General features: G+C 36.6%; 2 protein-coding genes across 2 annotated transcripts in view; both read left to right on the top strand.

Moving 5' to 3' along the window:
• The window catches only part of miip (migration and invasion inhibitory protein), a 6,974-nt gene extending 3,909 nt beyond the window's left edge, over nt 1-3,065 (top strand). The window contains exons 7-9 of the mRNA XM_016518357.1: nt 421-517; nt 1,285-1,416; nt 2,760-3,065. Coding sequence (XP_016373843.1) covers nt 421-517; nt 1,285-1,416; nt 2,760-2,888 — 358 coding nt within the window. The 3' untranslated portion in view covers nt 2,889-3,065. The remainder of the gene's footprint in view (nt 1-420; nt 518-1,284; nt 1,417-2,759) is intronic.
• A 789-nt stretch (nt 3,066-3,854) lies between these two features.
• On the top strand, nt 3,855-21,643 carry LOC107712957 (uncharacterized). The gene is made up of 9 exons (XM_016518356.1): nt 3,855-3,925; nt 5,518-5,548; nt 6,884-6,973; nt 8,942-9,128; nt 14,859-14,992; nt 15,675-15,821; nt 16,306-16,325; nt 17,318-17,525; nt 20,538-21,643. Exons 1-9 carry the CDS (start codon nt 3,875-3,877, stop codon nt 20,756-20,758), a joined length of 1,089 nt encoding a protein of 362 aa, XP_016373842.1. The 5' UTR covers nt 3,855-3,874; the 3' UTR covers nt 20,759-21,643.
• Nucleotides 21,644-23,184: the final 1,541 nt, after the last annotated feature.

The following is a 23,184-nucleotide window of genomic DNA, read 5'->3' as shown; positions in this document are numbered from 1 at the left end:
GAGAGAAATTAATACTTTTATTCAGCAAGGATGCATTAAATTGATCAAAAGTGACACTAAAGACATTTATAATGTTACAAAAGTTTCTATTTTTCAAATAAATGCTGTTCTTTTGAATCTTATAGTCATCAAAGCACCCTGATAAAAAGTATTGAGCAGCTGTTTTCAACACGAAACATAAACGTTTCTTGAGCAGCGAATCAGCATATTAGAATGATTTCTGAAAATTCAGCTTTGCAACACAGAAATAAATGACATTTTAAAATATATTCAAATAAAATATTACAATTGTAATAATATTTCACAATATCACCGATTCTACTGTATTTCTGATCAAATAAACGCAGCCTCGGACTGTGATTGAGTGACCGTTTTTGAGTATCCGTGTCATCTCTGTCAATCTCTATACATTTGTTTCAGGGTCAGTATTCCTCGCTCAACTCTGCTGCCAGCGTACAAATACAAAGCCCATCGCCGCAGCAGTTTTGACCCCTCTGACAGCCTGGGTTTGCCCTCGGTGAGTTTCACATAGTCAAATCAGCATTAACGTTGAATTCTCGAGTGATAGACTAAAGTTGATAGACCTGACCGATTAACCTGGTGATATTTAGCCTTTGAGATTATCGGCATTGACTAATAATGTGCGTGACAGCTTTGTTAATGGATAGTGAAACAAGGGCGCCTCAGTCGTGGTATAGAAGGTGGAAGAGAGCGCTGTACATTCACTCCCCCCACCTACAATCCCTGCCGGTACGAGACTCGAACTTGCAACCTTTGGGTTACGAGTCCAACTCTCTAACCATTAGGCCACGACTTCCCCCATTGATATGTAAATGTCAAAGAAAACATCTTGGAACATCTTACTTGCTGAAAGGACCTCCGTTTAATAGTCCCAGAAGGTGCTCTTTGGTAGGGTTCAAAATGATATCTATAGAAACTACGGATCCAAGGCACTTCTTCCAGTTCCAAAATGTTAAAAGCCTTTATTCAAACATGGCTCACTCTAGAAACATTAAAAACGACTAGAACACTGCACACTGATGCATTTCCAAAAGGCTTCCCTTTGTAGAAGTCTTTGTAATCTATCACCCTTTCCAAACCAATAATTCTTAAAGTATTATTTTAAGAATTATTGGTTTGGAAATTGTAACTGGATCGACGTGCCTTGGATCCGTAGTTTCTATGGATATGTAAATGTGTTTGAATATTTTTGTACATAATATAGACCTTTAACCTTTAGTTTTCTTGATAAATGTGATTCTCTATGAAATATGAATTTTGCAGCACTGTTTGTCCGGATGGTCCAATCCCACCCTGAACTCTGGCTCTCAGATGAGCAGTCTGGATCTGCGGGGCTCCATGGCAAAACCAGCGCCTACAGGAGGGTCAGCCTCATCCTGGATTGACAATGAACTGGTGAGACATTATAGGGGAGCACAGTCCAGGTGTTTAACTGTTGCCCATTGCCCCTTCTACATATTTATAGTCGTTTTAAATGGCATTTCAGTATCACTTCATATGAAAACTGTAGAGTTTATAATATGTATTTTCTTACTGTTAATATCTGTTTCATAATGAACCTGCTTTAATGGCTACATTGGCTTTAAATCAGGCATCAGGGTGTTTTCCTGTTTCAGGCACCATGCGTATCAGATAATCTGAAAATATAGTTTCCCAGAAAACCCTTAAACAAACAAACAAACAAAAAAAATCTAATCTGAACACCCCCCGCCCACCCATTATAATTGTCTCCAATGTTTGTCAAAACATTTGTCATATCAATGAATGAATGAATGAGGCAATGGCAAATAAAGGTATAGCGTTACAATAATTAATTATAATAATAAATAAAAACAGTAATGTCCTGAAGTGAGGCAAAAGAAAAATAAATTGTGAGCTTTAACATGAAATGTGAAATTTCATATAAATAAATAAAATGGAATATAAATTGCAACAGTGTTTTCCTGTTTCAGGCACCATGCGTATCAGATAATCTGAAAATATAGTTTCCCAGAAAACCCTTAAACAAACAAACAAACAAAAAAAATCTAATCTTATTTGTTTTCTTTTGAAAACCCAACAACTGAAATGAAAACCCTGTGAACCCTCTTTCTGAAAATCCTCTGATTCAGTCTTTGTGTTCTCATCTATGCACACTTGGCTTGCTGCATGATTAGTTTGTTGCCCAACATTTCTAAGGGTTTGATTTTTGATAGATAAATGCTGCTGCGATTAGATCCTGCCTCATAACCTCCTTGCTCTACTGACAGATAAACCAACAATGACGTGAAAGAGATGTTTTAAATACACCAAACAGGTGATGAACAAGATACGGGTGGAACACACGAGGAAAAAAACGTGACCTAGCAGACAAACAAAAGAATAATCAGAAACTACCACAACTAAAGAGAATGAACTAAACAGAGTAAACAAGGACCAAAAAGGGAACAGAGATGATTTCTGAAATCTTTTGGAAAAAACAAAAAGTAAACCCGAGACGTTTATCTTTCACCTTCATGGAAATTTTGTGTCAAATCTGTAATGTCTGGTTCATTGCAGTCTTCTAATATTACACAGGCTAGTGTAGTGTAGAAGAAAATCAAGGAAAGGCCTGGAAGCAATTCATTTGTAGATTAGAAGTAACATTTGTGTCATTCATATGTTCGTGGCTGTTCATCTCGGTTGTTTTCTATGGATGATTTGTTTCAGCTCAGTATTTTTGGGAACTTTTAAGTAACATTAATGTTTTTTTTTTTTAGGATTCATCCTTGCCCAATGCATCAAGACATCGCCATTCTGACCAGCTTCAAAATGTGGTTCGTTTTCCACGGTATCGCTTTCAGCATTCAGATCCGAAGAGGCCACAACTCCACGACGCTCTTGAGTGATTGCAGAAGTTTTGTTCAAAATAGATTTACTGAATTCTCTGGATTTACTGAAATGAATACTTATGTACACGTTGTTTTTCTGTATGTGTAATAATGGAACACAATAATCATTTTGTATGAGTGTGAATTGTTGGCTTCTGACCAGTGGTGGTGTTCACTTGTTTTGTGAGCTTTTTTTATTTTATTATTAAATGAATGAATGAGGCAATGGCAAATAAAGGTATAGCGTTTAATTAATTAATTATAATAATAAATAAAAACAGTAATGTCCTGAAGTGAGGCAAAAGAAAAATAAATTGTGAGCTTTAACATGAAATGTGAAATTTCATATAAATAAATAAAATGGAATATAAATTGCAACAATATATATATATACATATGTATATTTCATCTAGCTTAAAAAAGAAAGCATCATCTGGCTTTAACAGTGAGTTTTAATGTTAACTGAACAATAAAACATTAATGCAAGTGCTTAATGTGAAGTTATAAACCATTCTATGCACTGGTTGTTGCACCTTGAAATGTTACATTATTTCACTTCATATTTTACTCCAGTGCATGTTTTAATGTATACTATGCACAAATGCTTAAATGTCTTTATTTACACTGTTTACTAAATGTTTCTAATATGCAGTAGTTCACTACATGTATTGAATTTAACACATTGATTTAATGCTTTTAAATGTGTAAAAGTAAGGAAAGCACATAACGAAAAGCTTTAATTTGTTGTAAAAGATTATTCTCTAAATGTACACTTCTTGTGGACGTGTTGGTTTTTCTGTATGTTGATCAGTTACAGCGGAGTTTAGTAAAAATTTTTGACACTAATTTTGCATGTTCTTCAAGCAATAAATAAAAGACGTTTTTTGACACTTCCTCGCTGGTGTGTTCTCATTGGTCTGATCTTCCCACGCGCTCAAATATAAAGGCACTAAACTGAATGACACATTTACTGCAGCGCTGAGCATCTGCATCTGCTGTTAATCATGACACCATCTACCTCAACAAGAAGCACTTTTATTTTGCTGTTTTATCTGGTGAGTGTGGCTTTTATTTCTATTTTTGATTAGTCGTTTTTCGTTAATATTCATTTATCACGGATGTGACTTTTATTATTATCGGTTTAGAATTAATTACAACTCCGTTCGTGTCTCAATAATACCAAGTGAGCTTCAAAATAAAGGTTCCAAATCAGCACCAAAAAAACAACAACAACTCCAAAAACCGTTTAAAGGTTAAATAGTTCTTGCTAGGGAGAGGGGACGTGTTCCGAAGAACCTTTATTGTTTAAAATGCGCTCTAGAAAGGCAGCTCTCACTAGGTTTTGAGAAAATTTAGTGCCATTTTTGTAGTTCTTAATGATATTAAATAATTAGGTTTCCATGAATATCAGTTCCATTTCTGACATAATCAATATATAAATATTATTTAATAACAGTCAATATAATGTAAGCGTTTCAGGCACTGAATGGAAAAAGCTGCTTCTCGCTTTCAGCACACTGACCCTTTGAGAGGCTTTAGCCTAGTCGAATCACTTCAGAATTTAGTCACCAAAGAATTTCCAGTTTAGTAAGAGAACAGCAAAGCATGTCAATTACTAGTAATCGCTGCATTCATTTCTTCCCGCAGTTGTGGTAGTTTAACCACAACATGACCAAATTAAACTAACCAATCTATAAAAAGATCTCTCCAAACAGATATGTTGAGGTGAGCCCTGCCAGTATGGGCATTCAGATTGATATGCAGGGATCCCCCATTCAGAATTAACCCACCCACGTACAACCTTGTCACTTAGTAACGTGGCTTATTTTTCACAACTTGTTTCCCTGTACATTTTGTGTGGTTTTCTGTGTAGTGACCAGGTCATTAGAAGCAAACTTGATAAGAATTTTTCTGTGGGTGTTTTTCGCTTTGAGAAATTTCCATTTTGTGACCTGTCCCTTATCTGTTTGTTCTCGGGCGCAAAAACTGATTATGTGCATACGTGAATTTGTCAATCCTCCTGTTGTGCAACTAAGCAATGCAATGAAAACATCCAGATTGTCCTTCAGCTGCATTTTTTCCTTGACCTTTGCTGACACCAACAGAATGGTAGCTGTACTCTGGGTTACCCAGAACGCCTGTTTGTGATTACGTCAATCTTTAAATCACTTGTTTTGATCTGATGATAGATTTCAGCTTTAAAACACTCTAGTTAAAAGCATCTGTAATGAGCTGCAATGAAGGTTGTCTAACAGGTTGACTAACCTCCAAAACAAACATTTCTTAATAATAGATCTTGCCATTAAATGTCACTTTAAATGCACACCCTTTAAGTTAATGCACTTATCTCCATATCTTCAGTGTGTCACAAGCTCATGTTCATTCTGGGTCAGAACTAGATGTTGCCTACTTGTTTTTGAACTGATTATGCAATCTGAAAACTGATCAAAACATAGCGCTGAAAGAAGCTTTGGTTGATTCCTTCCCAAGAGAATAAAATGAGCCAGAGGTCTCAGATTCAGACCAGTTATGCAGTTATAACAACTGTCTTTCCAAAGAAAGTGCTTATTTTTATTTAGGCTTTTACTTCTCTTAGATTCGAAAAGGCATTCTGACAAAAATTTTCACTGTTGTTTTCCTTTCACAGTTTTTTACATTTCTACACGTCAACGTTATTGGTAAGTTTATACCACTTCCATTTCTTTCATGTCACTTACCTTATTTCTGAAATACAAGCCACGGTCCGCCTACTTCAGTAGTATTCTGTGCAATAACCATTATGACGTCTATTAGCGCCTAGCGAAATTCTCTGAATGATGCCAATGGAATTTAAACAGCTAGATCTTATGTTTATTTATGTTTTTTTTTTTTTTTTTTTTTATCAAACTTGGACCAATTTTAAGTCTAAAAATTGCTTATATAATCTTAAAAATAAAGGGTCCAAAAGGGAACCTTCTAGTGAACAGTTCTTAAAAGAACCATTTTGTTTTTTCTTAGTGTGAAGAACATTTTAATAGTCTAAAGAATCTTTTTCCAATTTAAAGAACCCGAAAAGGTTCCACGGATGTTAAAAGTTACTCATGGAACCATCAATGCCAGTAAAGATCTTTAAGACTATATATGAACAATCTTTTCACAATGAACATTATAATAGCTGAACCTCATGTTTTAACCCAACTTGATGTACTTATGAATTGTAGACTGACTAGTAGCAACTGAGCTATATGCAAACCATGTAGTTGAGCTTTCTGAGGGTGTTTTACCAGAAATTATTACCTCACCACTTCATAACCATTAACTTATGTGTAATTTCTAAAGAAAATGACTCTAAAATCTACACATTAAGCATGACCCAGTGTGCCTTTTAGCAATAACTGTGGATAGTTCCTCAACCGTCCATTTAGTTCTATGCAATTTTGTATTGCGTCATTCTCATACTACAGTTACTGGTGCATCTGGATGCAAATATCACTAGACAAATGATACCTTAAAGTACCTTGGAGGTGAACTGTTGTATCTACCTAGTAGCAACCATTCCAAAAACTTTAGCAAACCATCTGGAACAGTTGTGGTGAGTTGTGCAGAACTCATACTTGAGTGAACCTGAAAAACCATGCTGCCGGTCCATGTGCAGATTTAAAGTGACAGATGAGTTGGTTCAAAATAGTCAGTCTGTCCCTTTTAGAACCTAACTGGCATTTACAAACGGCACTTCATGTACTCATGTCCCTTACTGACCAAACTATTGCACCCTTTGTTAGATTAAAGCTTTGATTTGTGCAAATTGACTATAGGGAGTTTTTACTCCGCTTTTATCTAAACGATTTTCCCTCAAGTTTCAAAATGTCTGTAATTTGTGTATGAGTGTGTACTTAAAAATCAGACGCCAGTCACTTCAAAACTCTTGTAATCATGCTATATGTACTTTTACTCTTGCAAAGCTAGAGTTGTGAGTATCACATGAAGATATGAAATTACTTTTGATGTCTGTTGTCATTCTGTTTCACATGTAGGTTATAACGGACAGAAGTGTAACAGTAATTTTTACGAGAAACCCAGTCAGAGAATCCTAAGATGTGAACGCTGCAATCAAGAGTGTTCTGGTTAGTAGTAGCACAACATTTCCCAGCATTTGAATGCTAGTGAGCTTCGAAAATGACACAGGATTGTTTTGAATCCTGCATTAATGCTGTGCTTATTATTACTTACTTAAGAAACATTCCTGGTCTTACTGTGTGTGATGCATCAGTGCACATTAATACAAAGAAAGTTTGTCTTCATTATTTTTCAGCAAATCGCCTCTGAAACAAGGTTATTTTTTCAGCTGATGTCACTAAGGATTTTTTTGGGAGGGATATGTGGGAATGCCCACAGAAATGTGGGCATTCCCACATATCCCTCCCAAAAACTGGATCTACCCAGTTAAATCTAAATCTAGATAAAATCTACCCAGTTTCTCATCATTGAATATCCCTTTTCACTCATGAAAAGTAATGTAAAACATGCAAAAACGTCTCGCACTGCATCCTCTAGTGGACACTATGGGGAATGAAATACCCACTATGCCATGCCTCGGTGCATTGCCTGTCCACTTGGTGAGCGAGCACCAAAAATAGTGGCAAATATACACCAATTTAAAAAGAGGGGCACGCCAATAACGCCCGGACAGCTAATATTTAAGGAGGGACGTCCAATTCAGCCAAGTTGGGAACACAACTGTCCTCAAACAGCTATGTTCCTAAAGGCTCCATAGTGCTTTCACACACGCTGAACAAACAAATGGCTCCTCAAGACAAAGAAAGTTGATGACGTGCATTGCAGGCGCCCTCTTATGCTTCTGGGCGTGCCGCTAATGACGTCACAGGCTGCATGGTCCAATGGATTTGGAATGTTTTCACACGTGCTTCAGACACCGGTCATGCTGATGGCATTCCCCATAGTGTCCACTAGGACGCAGTGCGAGTTCCCTTGAAGGCAAACTAATGAATCTTGCGCAACAAGACTGGGAATGTGTATTAAAAAAGTAAATCGAGTCTATTTCATGTTGACTTCTTAGTGGTCGTTCACACAGGACATGATTTTTCGTTTCACTGTGCTCCTTTTCCATTGTTTTTCCATGCAAAAGTGCACTAGATGGACATGACCGTTGCATTTATGTCTCGCGGCATTAAAATAAAAAAAAGCTGGATAAATTAAATGTTCAACTTTTAAAAAGTGCATCTCCTAGACCTTGCATTTAAATAGGTAAAACATTTTTCCATTCCATTGCGATATACTTCTCCATTGTTTTTCTATGTAAACACACTAGAATGGACACGTTTGACCATTGCTTTTGTGTCTTTTCCAAGTATTTTTCTTTTCCATTCCATCTCACGTTTCCAACACAAAACACGTTCTCTCTGAATGTCCCCTAACTAAAGACATGCTTTAGGGGCCATTCACACAGTACCAGTTTTTCTTTTGTCAAGAGACATGATTCTAAAAAGTGAACTTTTAATTTTGAATTAGAGTGCTGCATGTTTAGAGCACTGTGTTTTGCGAGAGATGCTGCAAAAGACTTAAGACATGAACGCAACGGTCAAACACATCCATCTACGAAGCATGCTTACAATAGAAAACCTATGGAAGCAGAATAAAAAAAATAAAGTTAATACTTTTTCTCTCACAATTTTAAGTTTATATCTCACAATTAGGACTTTTTTTACTTGGAAAAAGATGTGAGATATCAACTCAGAATTGTGAGATAAAAAGCCGCAATTACCTTTTTAAAAAAATGTATTCCGTGGCAGAAACAGACTTTCATAAAAACCTGTGCTATGCAAATGCAATGCAAAAATGCAAATTTTTTCCCCATCTAGCATGTTTATATAGAAAAACTGTGCAGTGGAATGAAAAAATGTGTTCTGTGTGAAGAACCCCTAATCTGGATTAAGTGTAGTGTGAAAAGTACAATTCAAATGTGAAGTTTTTAATATTAATTTAATAAATCGTAGATAAGATGTTAGGATGTTTTTGTAGAATTTTTGTTAATTGACGGCTCTCTATGTCTTTGTGTATTTGGGTGGAAACAGAGGATAAAAATGAGGAGGAATTTACTCCATGCACTCAGAACAGCAATAGAGTTTGCTTCTGTAAACCAGGTTTTTATTGTACTGGAGGAAACGATTATGAAACATACTGCCATAAACCATGTGTTCCCTGTGGAAAAGGCACATTCTCCAGCAAACCGTCTCTGGAAGCCTGCAATCCTCATACAGAGTGAGTAAGATTCATACATATGCTACTGTTTTTAAGTTTGCAATAATACCTTAAAAACATATGGAAGCCCATTTTTGCCACGGAATGAAAAGATAAAAAAGGTATTTGAGACTTTTATCTCACAAATCCGTTTTTTAAGAAAAAAAAGTCAGAATTGCGAGATACAAACTCTGAACTGTAAGACTTAAACTTGGAATTGTGAGATGTAAAGTCAGAATTCAGAGAAAAAGATGAATTGCGCGAGATAAACCGTTCTGAGATTACGTTTCACAATTCCAAGTTTGTATCTTGCAACTCTGTTTTTTGTTTCTGTCAAGGAATAAAAAATAAGGTTGCAACTTTTTATCTCACAATTCTGACTCACAATTGTGTTCATATCTCACAGTTCAGACTTTCTTCTTAGAATTGTAAGTTTATCTCAATTCTGAGTTTATATCTCACAACTCAGACTTTCTTATAATTGTGAGTTTACATCTCACAATTCAGACATTTTTTGGCCAATTTTGCATTTATATCTTGCAATTCGGAGTTTATATCTGGCAGTTCTGATGTAACAATAACCCACTAAGGACAACTAGCCCAAAAAGGAGCACAAATAAACAGAACTAAACAATGACATGAACGTGAGCAGACTTAAACTTGACAAAACTCACCACACAGTAGTTACAGAGAACAAAACACAACAATACACAAACCTGATGGACATGGGGAAACACATGGCCATACCCAATGACGAAGTGGAACTAATAAATGTGAACCAATGAAAAGACAGCAGTGATAAAAAAGTAACAATACAATAAACACATTAGCACATTAAAGACACATTAACTAAAGAACAAGCATCACATCAGGGGGATATGGAAGGCAGATGGGTCAAAAGTCCATAAACGGAATTCATGAAATTCGAATGTGTCAACACGCACTGTTTGTCCACATTAACACAAGAGATTTTGAACATTTTTTTTTTATGCGTAGACGCACATTATGGTCATGTTAAGTGCCCCTATTATGCCATTTTTAAGGTTCCTAATATTGTTTTGGGAGTCTCCTACAATAGGTTTACATGAAGAAGCAGAAGAGGACAGCAGTTTGTAAGTGTTTTGTTTTCTATTCTCATTTGATTTTAGCGCGGATGTCGTTGCTAGGAAAGTGTTTTGATTACTGTGTTTACCTTGGTAAACGCGTGCTCTAGTTACGTTTGTTCTCGTGCATATCGCGTGACTTTCCAGTTTCGGTTTGCTAAGTAGTAAGGCGTGGCCAAAGCCAGTAAAAGTACTTATTTACCTGTTTGCAAGCACTTGTTAGAAGAAGCAGTCGAGCAGCAGAAGAGGACAGCAGTTTGTAAGTGTTTTGTTTTCTGTCCTCCATTAGATTTTTAGCAGGCATTTTAGGCAGCATTTAAGCAGGCTCGGGTAACCCCACTGCTTAAGAAACCCTCTCTAAATCCAGCACTTTTAGAAAACTACAGACCGGTATCCCTTCTTCCGTTCATTGCAAAGACACTTGAGCGAGTTGTGTTCAACCAACTCTCTATGTTCCTTGCACAGAACAACATCCTGAACAACAACCAATCTGGCTTCAAAAGCGGCCACTCAACTGAAACTGCCCTGCTCTCGGTTACTGAAGCCCTGAGACTGGCAAGAGCAGCTTCCAAGTCCTCAGTACTCATCTTGCTGGATCTGTCTGCTGCTTTTTGACACTGTTAACCACCAGATCCTCCTGTCCACCCTCATAAAGATGGGCATCTGAGGAACCGCACTCCAATGGTTCAAGTCTTACCTCTCAGGTATGTCTTTCAGGGTGTCTTGGAGGGGTGAGGTTTCTAAGTCACAAATTCTTGCTACTGGGGTTCCTCAAGGCTCAGTGCTTGGTCCTCTTCTCTTCTCCATCTACATGTCATCATAAGGATCTGTCATTCAGAAGCATGGCTTTTCTTATCACTGCTATGCTGATGACACTCAACTCTACTTCTCATTCCAATCAGATGATCCGACGGTAGCTGGTCGCATTGCAGCCTGTCTGAGAGACATTTCTAGCTGGATGAAGGACCATCACCGTCAACTCAACCTTGTTGTAGAACTGCTCATGATCTCAGCCAACCCAGCACTTCATCACAACTTCTCTATACAGCTGGGTTCGTCAACTATAACTCCTTCCAGGACAGCCAAGAACCTTGGAGTTGTGATCGATGATCAGTTAAGCTTCACAGACCATATTTCTACAACGGCCCGGTCCTGCAGATTTGCTTTATACAACATTAGGAATATTAGCCCCTTCCTATCAGAGCAAGCTGCACAACTCCTTGTCCAAGCTCTTGTTCTCTCCAGACTGGACTATTGTAATGCTCTCTTGGTGGGCCTAACCACATGTACTATCAAGTGGTCTTTAACGAGCCGAAATAAGCTCACGTTACACCTCTCTTCATCAGTTTACACTGGCTACCAGTAGCTGCTCGCGTCAAATTCAAGGTACTGATGTTTGCCTACAAGACAACAACTGGCGCTGCACCAATATACCTAAACTCACTAGTTCAAACTTATGCGCCCTCCAGAAGCTTGCGTTCTGCAAGTGAACGACGCCTTGTTGTGCCATCCCAAAGAGGCACAAAATCACTATCACAAACCTTTTCCTGGACTGTGCCCAGCTGGTGGAATGACCTCCCTATCTCAATTCGAAAAGCTGAGTCTTTGGCCATTTTCAAAAAACGTCTAAAACAACTTTTTTGCCAGCACCTGACGAACTAATACTAGCACTTACCTATTCTGTTCTATTCTATTTTATTCTATTCTATTCCATTCTATAAAAAACCCTAGCTATGTGTACTGTGCTAGACTAACTGAGACTTGTCACAGCACTTGTATACTGTTGCTCTCTCGTTCGTCTGATTGCTTCTATTGTTCTCCTCATTTGTAAGTCGCTTTGGATAAAAGTGTCTGCTAAATGATTAAATGTAAATGTATATGCAGGCAATGTCAAAAAACTCTTTAGTTTTCTCAAAATATGCATTTAATATCACCTCATTTTCCAACGACTCTCAAACGAGTTGTTCAAAGCAGTTCTAAGATTCAGTCTCTCTAAACCCCTCCTTTCTATGAGCCTACTCTTCTCTGATTGGTCAGATGGCCCAGTCTGTTGTGATTGGTCTACCGCGCACAGAGCGTGTCGGAAGCGATACACCCATTGCCATAGTTCCGTATTTTGAACGCTCAAATAAAAAATATAAACATCTATTATCATTTTATCATACTTACAAGTTGCGATTCAGTGGAGCCAGCTGATCCTGGGTACTGAGCTCACCTTTTGAAGAGCAAGCATTTTGTGAATCCTGCTTTGAAACCCCCAAGATTAGAGAAGCAGTCGTCAGTAAAATGATGGGAACACAAAAAAAGATTGGGCTTGTACTGCTGTGGTACAGTGGAAAAAATGAGTTTTAACCACTGATTTTTTTGCAGCCTCATCTTCCGGAAGTGAAAATAATTGTTCACGGCACGGCCAGCCAATGTAGAACATACAGTAGGCGAGCATTATGCAAATGTATTATCTTGTGACGTGCAGCTGTTACGGAAGTGGGATTCGAAATACTGACGACTCGTTTAGGCTGTTCAGAGTCTATTCTTTCTTTTGGGAGAAATTAACTTTATTTATCGTGCACTTTTGGCTTTACAACTTTGCAGGTCATTTACATTCACATACAGCTACATTACACACTGCATGAAAGGCTATATTCGAAATGGCATAATAGGGGCACTTTAAGTCATCAGTTTTTACCATGTTTCTTTAGTACGTGTAAAGATGCCCAGTTTTATCGTGTTAAGATAAATTTCAACGTGTCTCTCAATGTGGGCACATTCTGGCCATGTTCGAACATGTAATACTTTTTAAAGCAAATTTTCCTAGAGCTTCACCCACATATTAATCCTTTCTTTAGTTTATTGCGGCATTGCTTTACTGATATCTACTGTGATAGGATAAATTAATTAATGTAACTATTTAAATGAGACTTTTCTAACTGAGAAAGATCATTGAACGGTGTTTTCATTTTTGAACAAATGTTTTTTGCCAAGAAAACCAACATGTTCACCTTCTCTGGTTTAAGCAGTGGTCTTTTACTTTACTTTTAAATTTAGCTTGAAAGCCAAATCCTCTGTCCACAATCGTTTCCTCAGTATTTGCGTCATTTTTGGCACGCTCACACTTGTGCACGTGCAGACACGGCGAGTATAAACCAGGCTATACACCTGAAGCACTCACACTGAAAGCGTCTCTCTCACTCTCTTCACATGATCAGTGAAATCTGACTCCTGCTGTACTGTGCTGTGGCTCTGCAGTGCGTGCTGTATGGAGTAGAGCAGAAACTATCAGTTTACAATTGTAGAGTCCATTGTCCAACTGAACTAAATGGTTTTTATTTACAAAAAAAAGCATATTTAATACCAGTGTATCATTACAACATCCTTCATGAATAAACATGACAACTGATGTTTGTCTATGTATATACGGTACCAACGTATCATCATGTCACATATGCAAATATAGTCTCAAATACAGCAGTTGCATTGGCTGCTGTAAATGTTGCCATACAAACATTGACAAACAGTGCGTGTTGACACAGTCAAATTTCACGTGTTCCATTCAAAGACTTTTGGCCCTGTCCACCTTCCATAGGACAAAAAGGAATTGCACTACAAGGAACCAGGAAACATGACTAAACAGGAAACATGACTAAATTACAAAATAAGAGACATGAATGTAAACCAAACCAAAATAGACATGGCATCTGCTTTTTTTTTCTCAGAACTGTTAGAAAAGAGGCACAATTTTGAGATATAAACTCTGAATTGTGAGATAAAAAGTTGCAATTACCTTTTTTATTTTTTATCCTGTGATGAAACCAGCTTCCATAAAACTGCATCCAGAAATAATTTCAATAATTTCATAATTTCACAAATAATTTTCAACTTCAGACTTGCATTCAATCCATATAGGGGCCAGAATATCATACAGACTTGGTTGGCTCTTTTGACTTTCAGTAAGATAGCATTGTGGAAACTAATATTTTATGAGGCTTAAATACATTTTATAAGCATGTTTTGAGTAGCTATGTCATTTACACAATTGGCACTAAGCAGCTAGTCCTTCATTTAACAATTCAGCAGTTTTAAAAAGGGGATGAACATGGCAGAAATTCATTTGAAATAAAGACGAAGAATCATATGTGGTCACACACAGCAGCAAGTTTCACACTATTTTTTTTATTCTCACTTATCCTTCTCAGTTTGTTACTCCCTTTCTTTATCTCTGACTCACATTTTTATCTTTGAGGTTTCTACTAGTCAGTCACCTCTTTTTTTTTTTTTATTTGCCATCTGTGTATGGGAATCGACACACAGCCACTGTGAAGTGTACAAGCGGCTATAAATAGTTAAATATATGGTAAGAAGATAAGCCCAATCACAATTTAGTAAGAAAATATATGTCAGAAAGAAGAGCAGTCATATTTAAGTATGCAAATTACAGTGCTATCAGCTCTGACGGTTATTTTGAGTTCTGAACATTCTATATGGGATAGTTCAAGTTAAGGTTGAATTATTTGCAGATTATTTAGTAGAGGATTCAGAACAAACAGTAACCAGAGTATTTGAGGAATATCAAACCCACAAAATACAAACAAACAATATTAAGACCAACCTGCTCTTGTCTCATGCATTCTCTCTGTGTACTTTTCCACAGTTGTGCTCGGTTGGGAATGATAATGCTCAAAGAGGGCACAGCGACACAGGACAGAGAGTGTGTGAATGTCACAACAGTGATGCCAGCCTCGTCCACTACCACCACTTTCAATAGCACTTCCATCCCCATGACAGGTACTGACAAAAGCCACTGACACTGTAAAAGACACTGTATTCACTGTTGGGAGGTGTTGTCTATATATACCTTTTTGGAAATCAATGTATAAAAAATATTTGAAACTTAAAGTGAGGAAGATAGTAACCAGATTTATATAACTAAATAACTAAAATAAAAATTAAATAGATATAAAAAAAACAAACTACTAAAAATGACAAAACATACAACAAAATTAGTAATTCAAAAAGAAAAGGGAAAATATAAAAATAAAAACTGATTCAAATTATTAATGACTATAATATTATCCTAGTATAAACTATAATATCTAAATGATACTAAAATAACACTGATAAAGGACAACATTTTGCAAAAAGAAAATTAAGCCTATTGTAGAAATATTAGGATTTTTGTAGCATTGTTTTCATGACAATTAAGCACAGTTGCCATTACCGTAATGCATATATATATATATATATATATGTGTGTGTGTGTGTGTAAATAAATACAAATTTAAAACCCAAAATTATAGTATTTATATTATATGGTAGTGTATTTGTGTGGTTTATAAATTATGCTGATTTAAATAATAAATAATATAATAAACAAATAAAAAATAAAAAGTATTCTGTTACATTAACTGTTAGAAAACTGAGGCAGCACATTGAGTAAAAATGACATTGTTTTTTTTGTCGTCACCAGGGGTCACTGCACAACTCGTAGACACGGCAGAAGAAATCCAGTCCCATTGGTTGCTGCTATTAATCTTAATGTTGATAATCTTGTTCATGGCTGGATTCTGTATTCTGATGAAAGACGTGGCAAAGAAAACCCTTTTTAAATGGTTTGGTATGATATAAAGACTAAATGCAGTGGATCTTTTGAATACTTCAGAATTGAATAGGGCTAGAAATGAACACAAATAACACAACTCTGCAATGATGCTGTATTTGTCAGCAGTAATTGGTTTTTGTATTTTTCAAAAACGAAATCTAAACCCAAGAAACTCCTTTTGGAACCACAGCATTGTATTGTCATGTCTAAAGTGCCGTGTAGTGGCTATAAGTGGCCTGGAATCCACCCAGATCACTTCTTACAGTAAAGCGCATTGCATTGTCTCTCACGTGTTTTAATTCCCATAAGGTCAGATTCAACATAAACATTCACGGTGTTTCAGAATGACACGCATTTAACACATCCATAACAGCCTGAGAAACCACAGAACGCCTAAGCACGCAACAAACAGTTCACACAATCACTGTTGCATCTACTTGAGCTGTTCACACTGTCTGACATATGCAGCCTATTGACTTATTTCTTGTTTTCATTTCAGGTTTTATAAACAGACAACATGTAAGTACTTTTGTGTGATTGCATGTCAAAATAAATGAAACTAACTTGACTTTGTTCATATAGCTGAATGTTTAAAGGAATAGTTCACACAAAAATGAAAATTTGCTGGAAATGTACTCGCCCTCAGACCATCAAAGAAGTAGGTGAGTTTGTTTCTTCATCAGTACAGATTTGGAGAAATTAACATTGCATCACTTGCTCAGCAATGGATCCTCTGCAGTGAATGGGTGCCGTCAGAATGAGAGTCCAAACAGCTGATAAAAACATCACAGTAATCCACAAGTAATCCACATCACTCCAGTCCATCAGTTAATGTCTTGTGAAGCCAAAAGCTGTGTGTTTGAAAGGAACAAATTCATCATTAAGGCATTTTAACTCCTTAAGACACTTCTGGCCAAAACACCAGTCCATAAGTCCTTAATCAATAATAATGAGTGAAAAAGTTAAAAGATCCATTCAGTGAAAAAGTCCATCCCCTGTGTCTCTCACATCAAAATCCACCGATATTTGAACTGTTTTGGACTGTTTTTGCTTGTAAACTGTGCTTGATCTGTGCAGATTTCTCTCCTGATTCAGACTTCTTCACTGAAGAAAGCGTTATTATGGATAGAGGACTCGTATTTTATCCGGAAGCAATGGTTTGAAGTCAAAAGCTTCTTGATGGATTTGTTCCTTTCAAACACACAGCTTTTGGCTTCACAAGACATTAACTGATGGACTGGAGTGGTGTGGATTACTTGTGGATTATTGTGATGTTTTTATCAGCTGTTTGGACTCTCATTCTGACGGCACCCATTCACTGCAGAGCATCCACTGCTGAGCAAGTGATGGAATGTTAATTTCTCCAAATCTGTTCCGATGAAGAAACAAACTCGTTTACATCTTGGATGGCCTGAGGGAGAGTAATTCTTTGGCAAATTTCTATTTTTTTAGGTGAACTATTCCTTTAAAATAATCAGGTCCCCTTTCATTTTGTTTTATGGTCCCTGTAGGAAGATTATCAACCCTGGAGTCAAACTGCAGCTGACAATCAAATTTTGTCCAATTCCCAATCCCACACCTTGAAGACCAAAATACCAGTCGGCAGTGGTGGCAGAGAGGTCAAAGGTCAGAGTACGGGGCCGATGCCCCAATCTGGGACTGTGCAGCAGGTCACAATGGAGCACAATGGGAAGGGTGAGAACGTCAGCAATACTGTTGGTGAGTCCTGTAAATGTCTTTGTTGAATTTGCATTGCATTTGAATTTGAATTTACTGTAATAATAATCTTCGTCGAAGATTTAAAGGATTAAAAAGTCTGTCATGATTAAGCACAAAAATGGGTCTGTACGACTTGTGTACTATGTCAAGTGTTCTTAAACCATAAAAAGTTTTTTTTTTTAGTCATCTTTCCTTCTAATATAGCTCTTGAATTTAATTTTAGTTTCTCACTCAGATCTGTTGTATGACTTCTGGATTATAGTTCATAAATCATATGGACACTGCAGAAAGTGCTGCTTTTCCTCAGTATTTTGTCTGGTTTTCTAGCACAGCACATTCTTAAATTAAGATACATTTACTTGACGAGATTTAATGTGAAAAATGTATCAAAAGGAAGTGTGTACATACTTAAAGGGGACATCGGATGGCAATTTTCCACAAGTTGGTATGATTCTGTATGGTTGGTATGGTTCTGGGTCTTGATGAAATGTCTGCAACATACTTTGGTTAAAATTCCTCAGTGGTCATGTAAAACAACACCCTTTTTACCTTGTCAAAAACAGCTCTGTTCACAGCGACCCGTTTCAGTGCATGTCTCTTTAAATGATAATTAGCTACTGCTTACCCCGCCCCTCTCTTCCGTTTATTGTGTATTCGGTGGCGCATTACTATAAGTGCGTCCCAATTCGCATACTTAACTACAATTTGTAGTATAAATAGTGCGAGTAGTGCGTTCACACTGAAAATTCCAAAAAGAAGAAGTGCACTTTTTTAATACCCGGATGATGCACTTAAATAACCGAGAAAACAAAGTGTGGAATGTTGGACACTTCGTGTATGGTAATACGGGACAGTCCGTCAGCGGCGGTAGACGGGGCTTTAGCAGTATGACCCCATACTGCTCAGAAAATCAAAACGGCTTGATAATTGAAACTGTTTAGGTTATTTGGGGATTAAAAAAAAGGAGTGAATGGATTTTTATCATTGTAAGGTGGTTGTGTCCACACACTGCTAAGACTAGTGTTAATTTTGACAGGCATTTTTGATTTAGTCTTAGTCGTTATCTTAAGACGAAAACGCTTAATAGTCTTAGTCACATTTTAGTCATTTGAGTCTTTCATAGTTTTAGGGAGCAACTTATAAAAATTATAGTTGTTCATATATAATATATATAATATATAATTTTTGAAAAAGAAGCAGAATAAGACAATAAGACCAATACGAAAGAGATACAAATTAAACTCTAGTTTTAGCTCATCAACGTCTCGTCTTAGTCACGAAAAAAATGTTCGTTAACGAATATTTTTCGTCGTCGTCTTCGTTGACGAAATTAACACTGGCTAAGACACATTTATAGGCAAACACCATGTAAAAAGGAATTTTGCATCCAATGTCCCCTTTAAAACAAAAAATATCTGCCATTGGGGTTAGAAAAATAGTGTTTTCACTTTGAATCAAGTTTATCTTAATGGGCCTATTGGAATATATTGTGTCTTGTTTTAAGAAAAACTTCATTTTGATAATTTTGTCACAAAAACAAGTGTTCTCAAGTAAATATATCTTGGTTTAATAATTTTTTATATTTGCACTGGAAAACACAGCAAAAATACTGAGTAAGAACATCACTTTTTGCATTGCTTTTTGTCTTTTTTTTTGGAGAGTGGCAGAATAAACCATCTACTTTTGTTGTAATAAAAAGAGCTTCTTCTTCTTTTGTGTTTCACAGAAGACCGAAAATGATTCTGTGTCTAATAAGTAAAGGATGATTAGCTGTTTATTTATGGGCAACTATTAATTTACAAGCCAGAAGCATTTTGCAATTCCTTCCAAAGAACATTTATTTTTTTGTTAGAACTGGCAAATCACTTTAGCAGGTTGGATCTTGAATGTTTTTTAAATTGTTAATGTGATGTGTGATTAACTTCTTCTGTTGTTTAACTTCTGGAACAGACACGCCTCATGTTTCCTCAACACTTAATCACAGAGCATTTTATCTTCAAGTCCACTATTGTCTTTATTCCCATTTTTACTTCCTGTTGTGTGTGTGTGTCTTTGCCAAGACTCAGTAGCCTGTAATAATAAAAACGCTCAAGCTATGACAAACTGAACAAGAATAAAACTTTAATCAACAAGCAATTCCAGTCAGATTTTTACTGCTCCTGTTGGGAGTTGATTCAAAAACGCCCAGTATTTTAAGTCTTCACAGTTGCATTCCAAAGCTAAGGCTGTTTCAAAAGGTTAAGAGCATCATTATGGTGCCTTCTAATGCAATATATATATAGTTGTGTATATATAGTTACGATTTTTTTTACAATTTTTAAAATGTTTTTTGAAAGAAGTCTTCTCACGAAGGCTGCGTTTATTTGATCAAAATACAGTAAAATCAATAACATTGTGAAATATTATTACAATTTAAACTAACAGTTTTCTATTTTAATATATTTTAAAGTACAGTTTATTCCTTTGATGGCAGCTTAATTTTTGCTGCTTAATTTTTTTTTTATGGAAACCATCATTCAAAAGTCTGGGGTGCACAAAAACACAAAAATATTAAGCAGCAAAAACATTGATAATGAGAACCATTATTAATAATTGAGCACCAGTAATAATAATAATAAAAAAAAAAGAAGCTCCAAATCAGTATATTAGAATGATTTCTGAAAGAACATGTGAAACTGAAGACTGGAGTATTGATGCTGGAAATTCAGCTTTGCATCACAGGAATAAATTACATTTCAAAATATATAACAATAGAAAACCGTTATTTAAAATTGTAATAATATTTCAGATTATTGCTGTTTTTTATTGTATTATTGATCAAATAAATGCAGCCTTGGTGAGCATAAGAGACTCAAAAAATATAAAAAAATAATGATTCCATTTAGATTTTGGCCAAAAAGTTACCTCAGAATGCAGTATAAGTATGCTGCCTGTGCCTAGGGCTTTAATAGGGGTCAGTTTTGATTTTAAGTAGGCAATCATGTTGACTTCATCATCATTTGTCTATATTAGGATCCATCTACATCTACTCTCCTGGAATGGTGATTTTGGGCTCCAACTCGAGTGATAAAAAGGAAGAGGCAGGACTTTGCGAAGAAGGCGTTCCCCTCATCAGCAGACCGCAGCAAGAGTCAAATCCACCCTCGCAAGAGGTCAGAATCCGAATAAGCGCACAGGAAGAGGCTGAGGAGGAACTGAGCTTGAGTTTTCCTGTGCCGGCAACTGAAAAGTGAGAACTCGAACGTGGTTTCTTGCATGAACTTCAGAATGGCGTTCAGGAAGATTCCAGGTTGAATCACAAGGCTGAAAAGTCACAAGCTGCCAGATTTCAGATTCCTGGTAAAGCATGGCATCAGCAATGCCCAAGTCATGGTTTCAGTTCCAGAGAAACATGCACGCTGACTAAATGTACAGGCTACCTTGATTGCACTGTATGTCAAATACCGAATGCACGGATGTACCAGATGGAAAACGCTGAGTAATGATTTTAGCTTTTTTGCGCATCAAGAAAAAGATTTCTGCTTAATTTAAGTTAGTCAGTTTTTATAAATGCACATGTCTGAATTGCTGCTGCAGCAAAACTGGGACAAAAACAAGCATGAAGACTGTGCACAGGAGGTAAAGACAAAAGGGTGAGAAAAACACCCTCAAAGGTGTTAGGAGTTTTCATAACGTGTGTCCTATAAGATATAGGCAGTATAATTGAAACGCACATGGTGTGTATGAATTGTTTTATTGTTTAAGTGAGTGGTCGAGAACCTAACGACTACATCTATATGTTTCTAAACAGACTTTTGCTCTACTGTGTGGGTGTTTCATATGCATGTCTAAAAAATACCCAACCTCACCTTCGGAAAGAAGTGTCTGATTAGACTGTTGTAGGAGGTCGAGTCGGGACAGACTGCGTTCACCCTGCAACCTTTACAGAACATGATCAAAATGACATTTCTAGTGTTGCAGTAGAAGATGCTTCATACATCTCAGTCACATCCTCCATTCACGTGAGCTTGTGTGTGTGTCATTTTGCTTGTTTTTTTTGTGTAAATTTGTCAATGAATGTGTTCTGATGCTTTATTAACATGAATTCAATAAAATCCATTCCTTCAACAATTACAGAATCTCTCTCTCCCCCTCTATCTATCTTTCTGTCGTTCTTTCTATCGTTCTATCTACCATTCTTTCAGTCATTCTGTCTATTGTTCTATCATTCTATTTACTGTTCTTTCTATCAGTCATTCTTTCTATCATCCTGTCACTCTTTCTATCATTCTGTCATTCTTTCTATCTATCGTTCTGTCATTCTTTCAGTCATTCTATCATTCTTTCTATCATCCTGTCGCTCTTTCTATCATTCTGTCATTCTTTCTATCTATCGTTCTCTTTCTTTCTATCGTTCTGTCATTCTTTCAATCATTCTGTCTATTCTATCATTCTATTTACTGTTCTTTGTATCATTCTGTTCTTTCTATCGTTCTGTCTATCATTCTGTCTATTGTTCTATCATTCTATTTCTTTCTTTCTATCTATCTATCTATCTATCAATCTTTCTTTCTATCTTTCTGTCTTTCTTTCTATCATTCTTTCTATCGTTCTGTCATTCTTTCAATCATTCTGTCTATTCTATCATTCTATTTACTGTTCTTTGTATCGTTCTGTTCTTTCTATCGTTCTGTCTATCATTATGTCTATTCTATCATTCTATTTACTGTTCTTTGTATCATTCTGTTCTGTCTATCATTCTGTCTATTGTTCTATAATTCTATTTACTGTTCTTTCTATCAGTCGTTCTTTCTATCATCCTGTCACTCTTTCTATCATTCTGTCATTCTTTTTATCTATCGTTCTGTCATTCTTTCAGTCATTCTATCATTCTTTCTATCATCCTGTCGCTCTTTCTATCATTCTGTCATTCTTTCTATCTATCGTTCTCTTTCTTTCTATCGTTCTGTCATTCTTTCAATCATTCTGTCTGTTCTATCATTCTATTTACTGTTCTTTCTATCAATCGTTCTTTCTATCATCCTGTCGTTCTTTTTATCATTCTATCTATCGTTCTGTCTTTCTTTCTATCGTTCTGTCATTCTTTCAATCATTCTGTCTATTGTTCTATCAAGTCAAGTCACCTTTATTTGTATAGCGCTTTATAAAATACTGATTGTGTCAAAGCAGCTTTAAAGTGTCAAACAGGAAAACAGTTTGTCAATAATGCAAGAGGACAATAGAAAACCATCAGTTTTTCAGTTAAAGTCAGTTCATTGTTGATTCAGTGATGTCATCAGCAATCAAGCCGACAATGTTGCCAGAAATTAAATGTCCCCAACTAAACAAGCCAAAGGCGACAGTGGCAAGGAACCAAAACTCCCATCTGTGACAAAAATGGAGAAAAAACGTTGGGAGAAACCAGGCTCAGTCGGGGGCAGCTCTCGTCTGGCCAGATGAAACCAGCATGGTGTGGTTTAATTCCAGGCTGCAACACAGGTCAGATTGTGCAGAAGACTCATCTGGTTCCTGTGGGCTTGTGCCGATGGCCGACGAGGTGATGAGGTCTTCACACAGGGGATCTGTCTCTAGAGCTCGTCTAGTTGACATGGTCTCCGCTGACATTCAGGGCTATAGAGGTCATCTCTAGGACAGGTGCTGATGATCCACCATCTGATCT

This window comes from Sinocyclocheilus rhinocerous, unplaced genomic scaffold (genome assembly GCF_001515625.1).
Source record: "Sinocyclocheilus rhinocerous isolate Xijiao unplaced genomic scaffold, SAMN03320098_v1.1 scaffold147, whole genome shotgun sequence".
NCBI lineage: Eukaryota > Metazoa > Chordata > Actinopteri > Cypriniformes > Cyprinidae > Sinocyclocheilus > Sinocyclocheilus rhinocerous.
The sequence above is the reverse complement of the archived record's forward strand: the minus strand, read 5'-3'. Positions and strand labels throughout refer to the sequence as shown.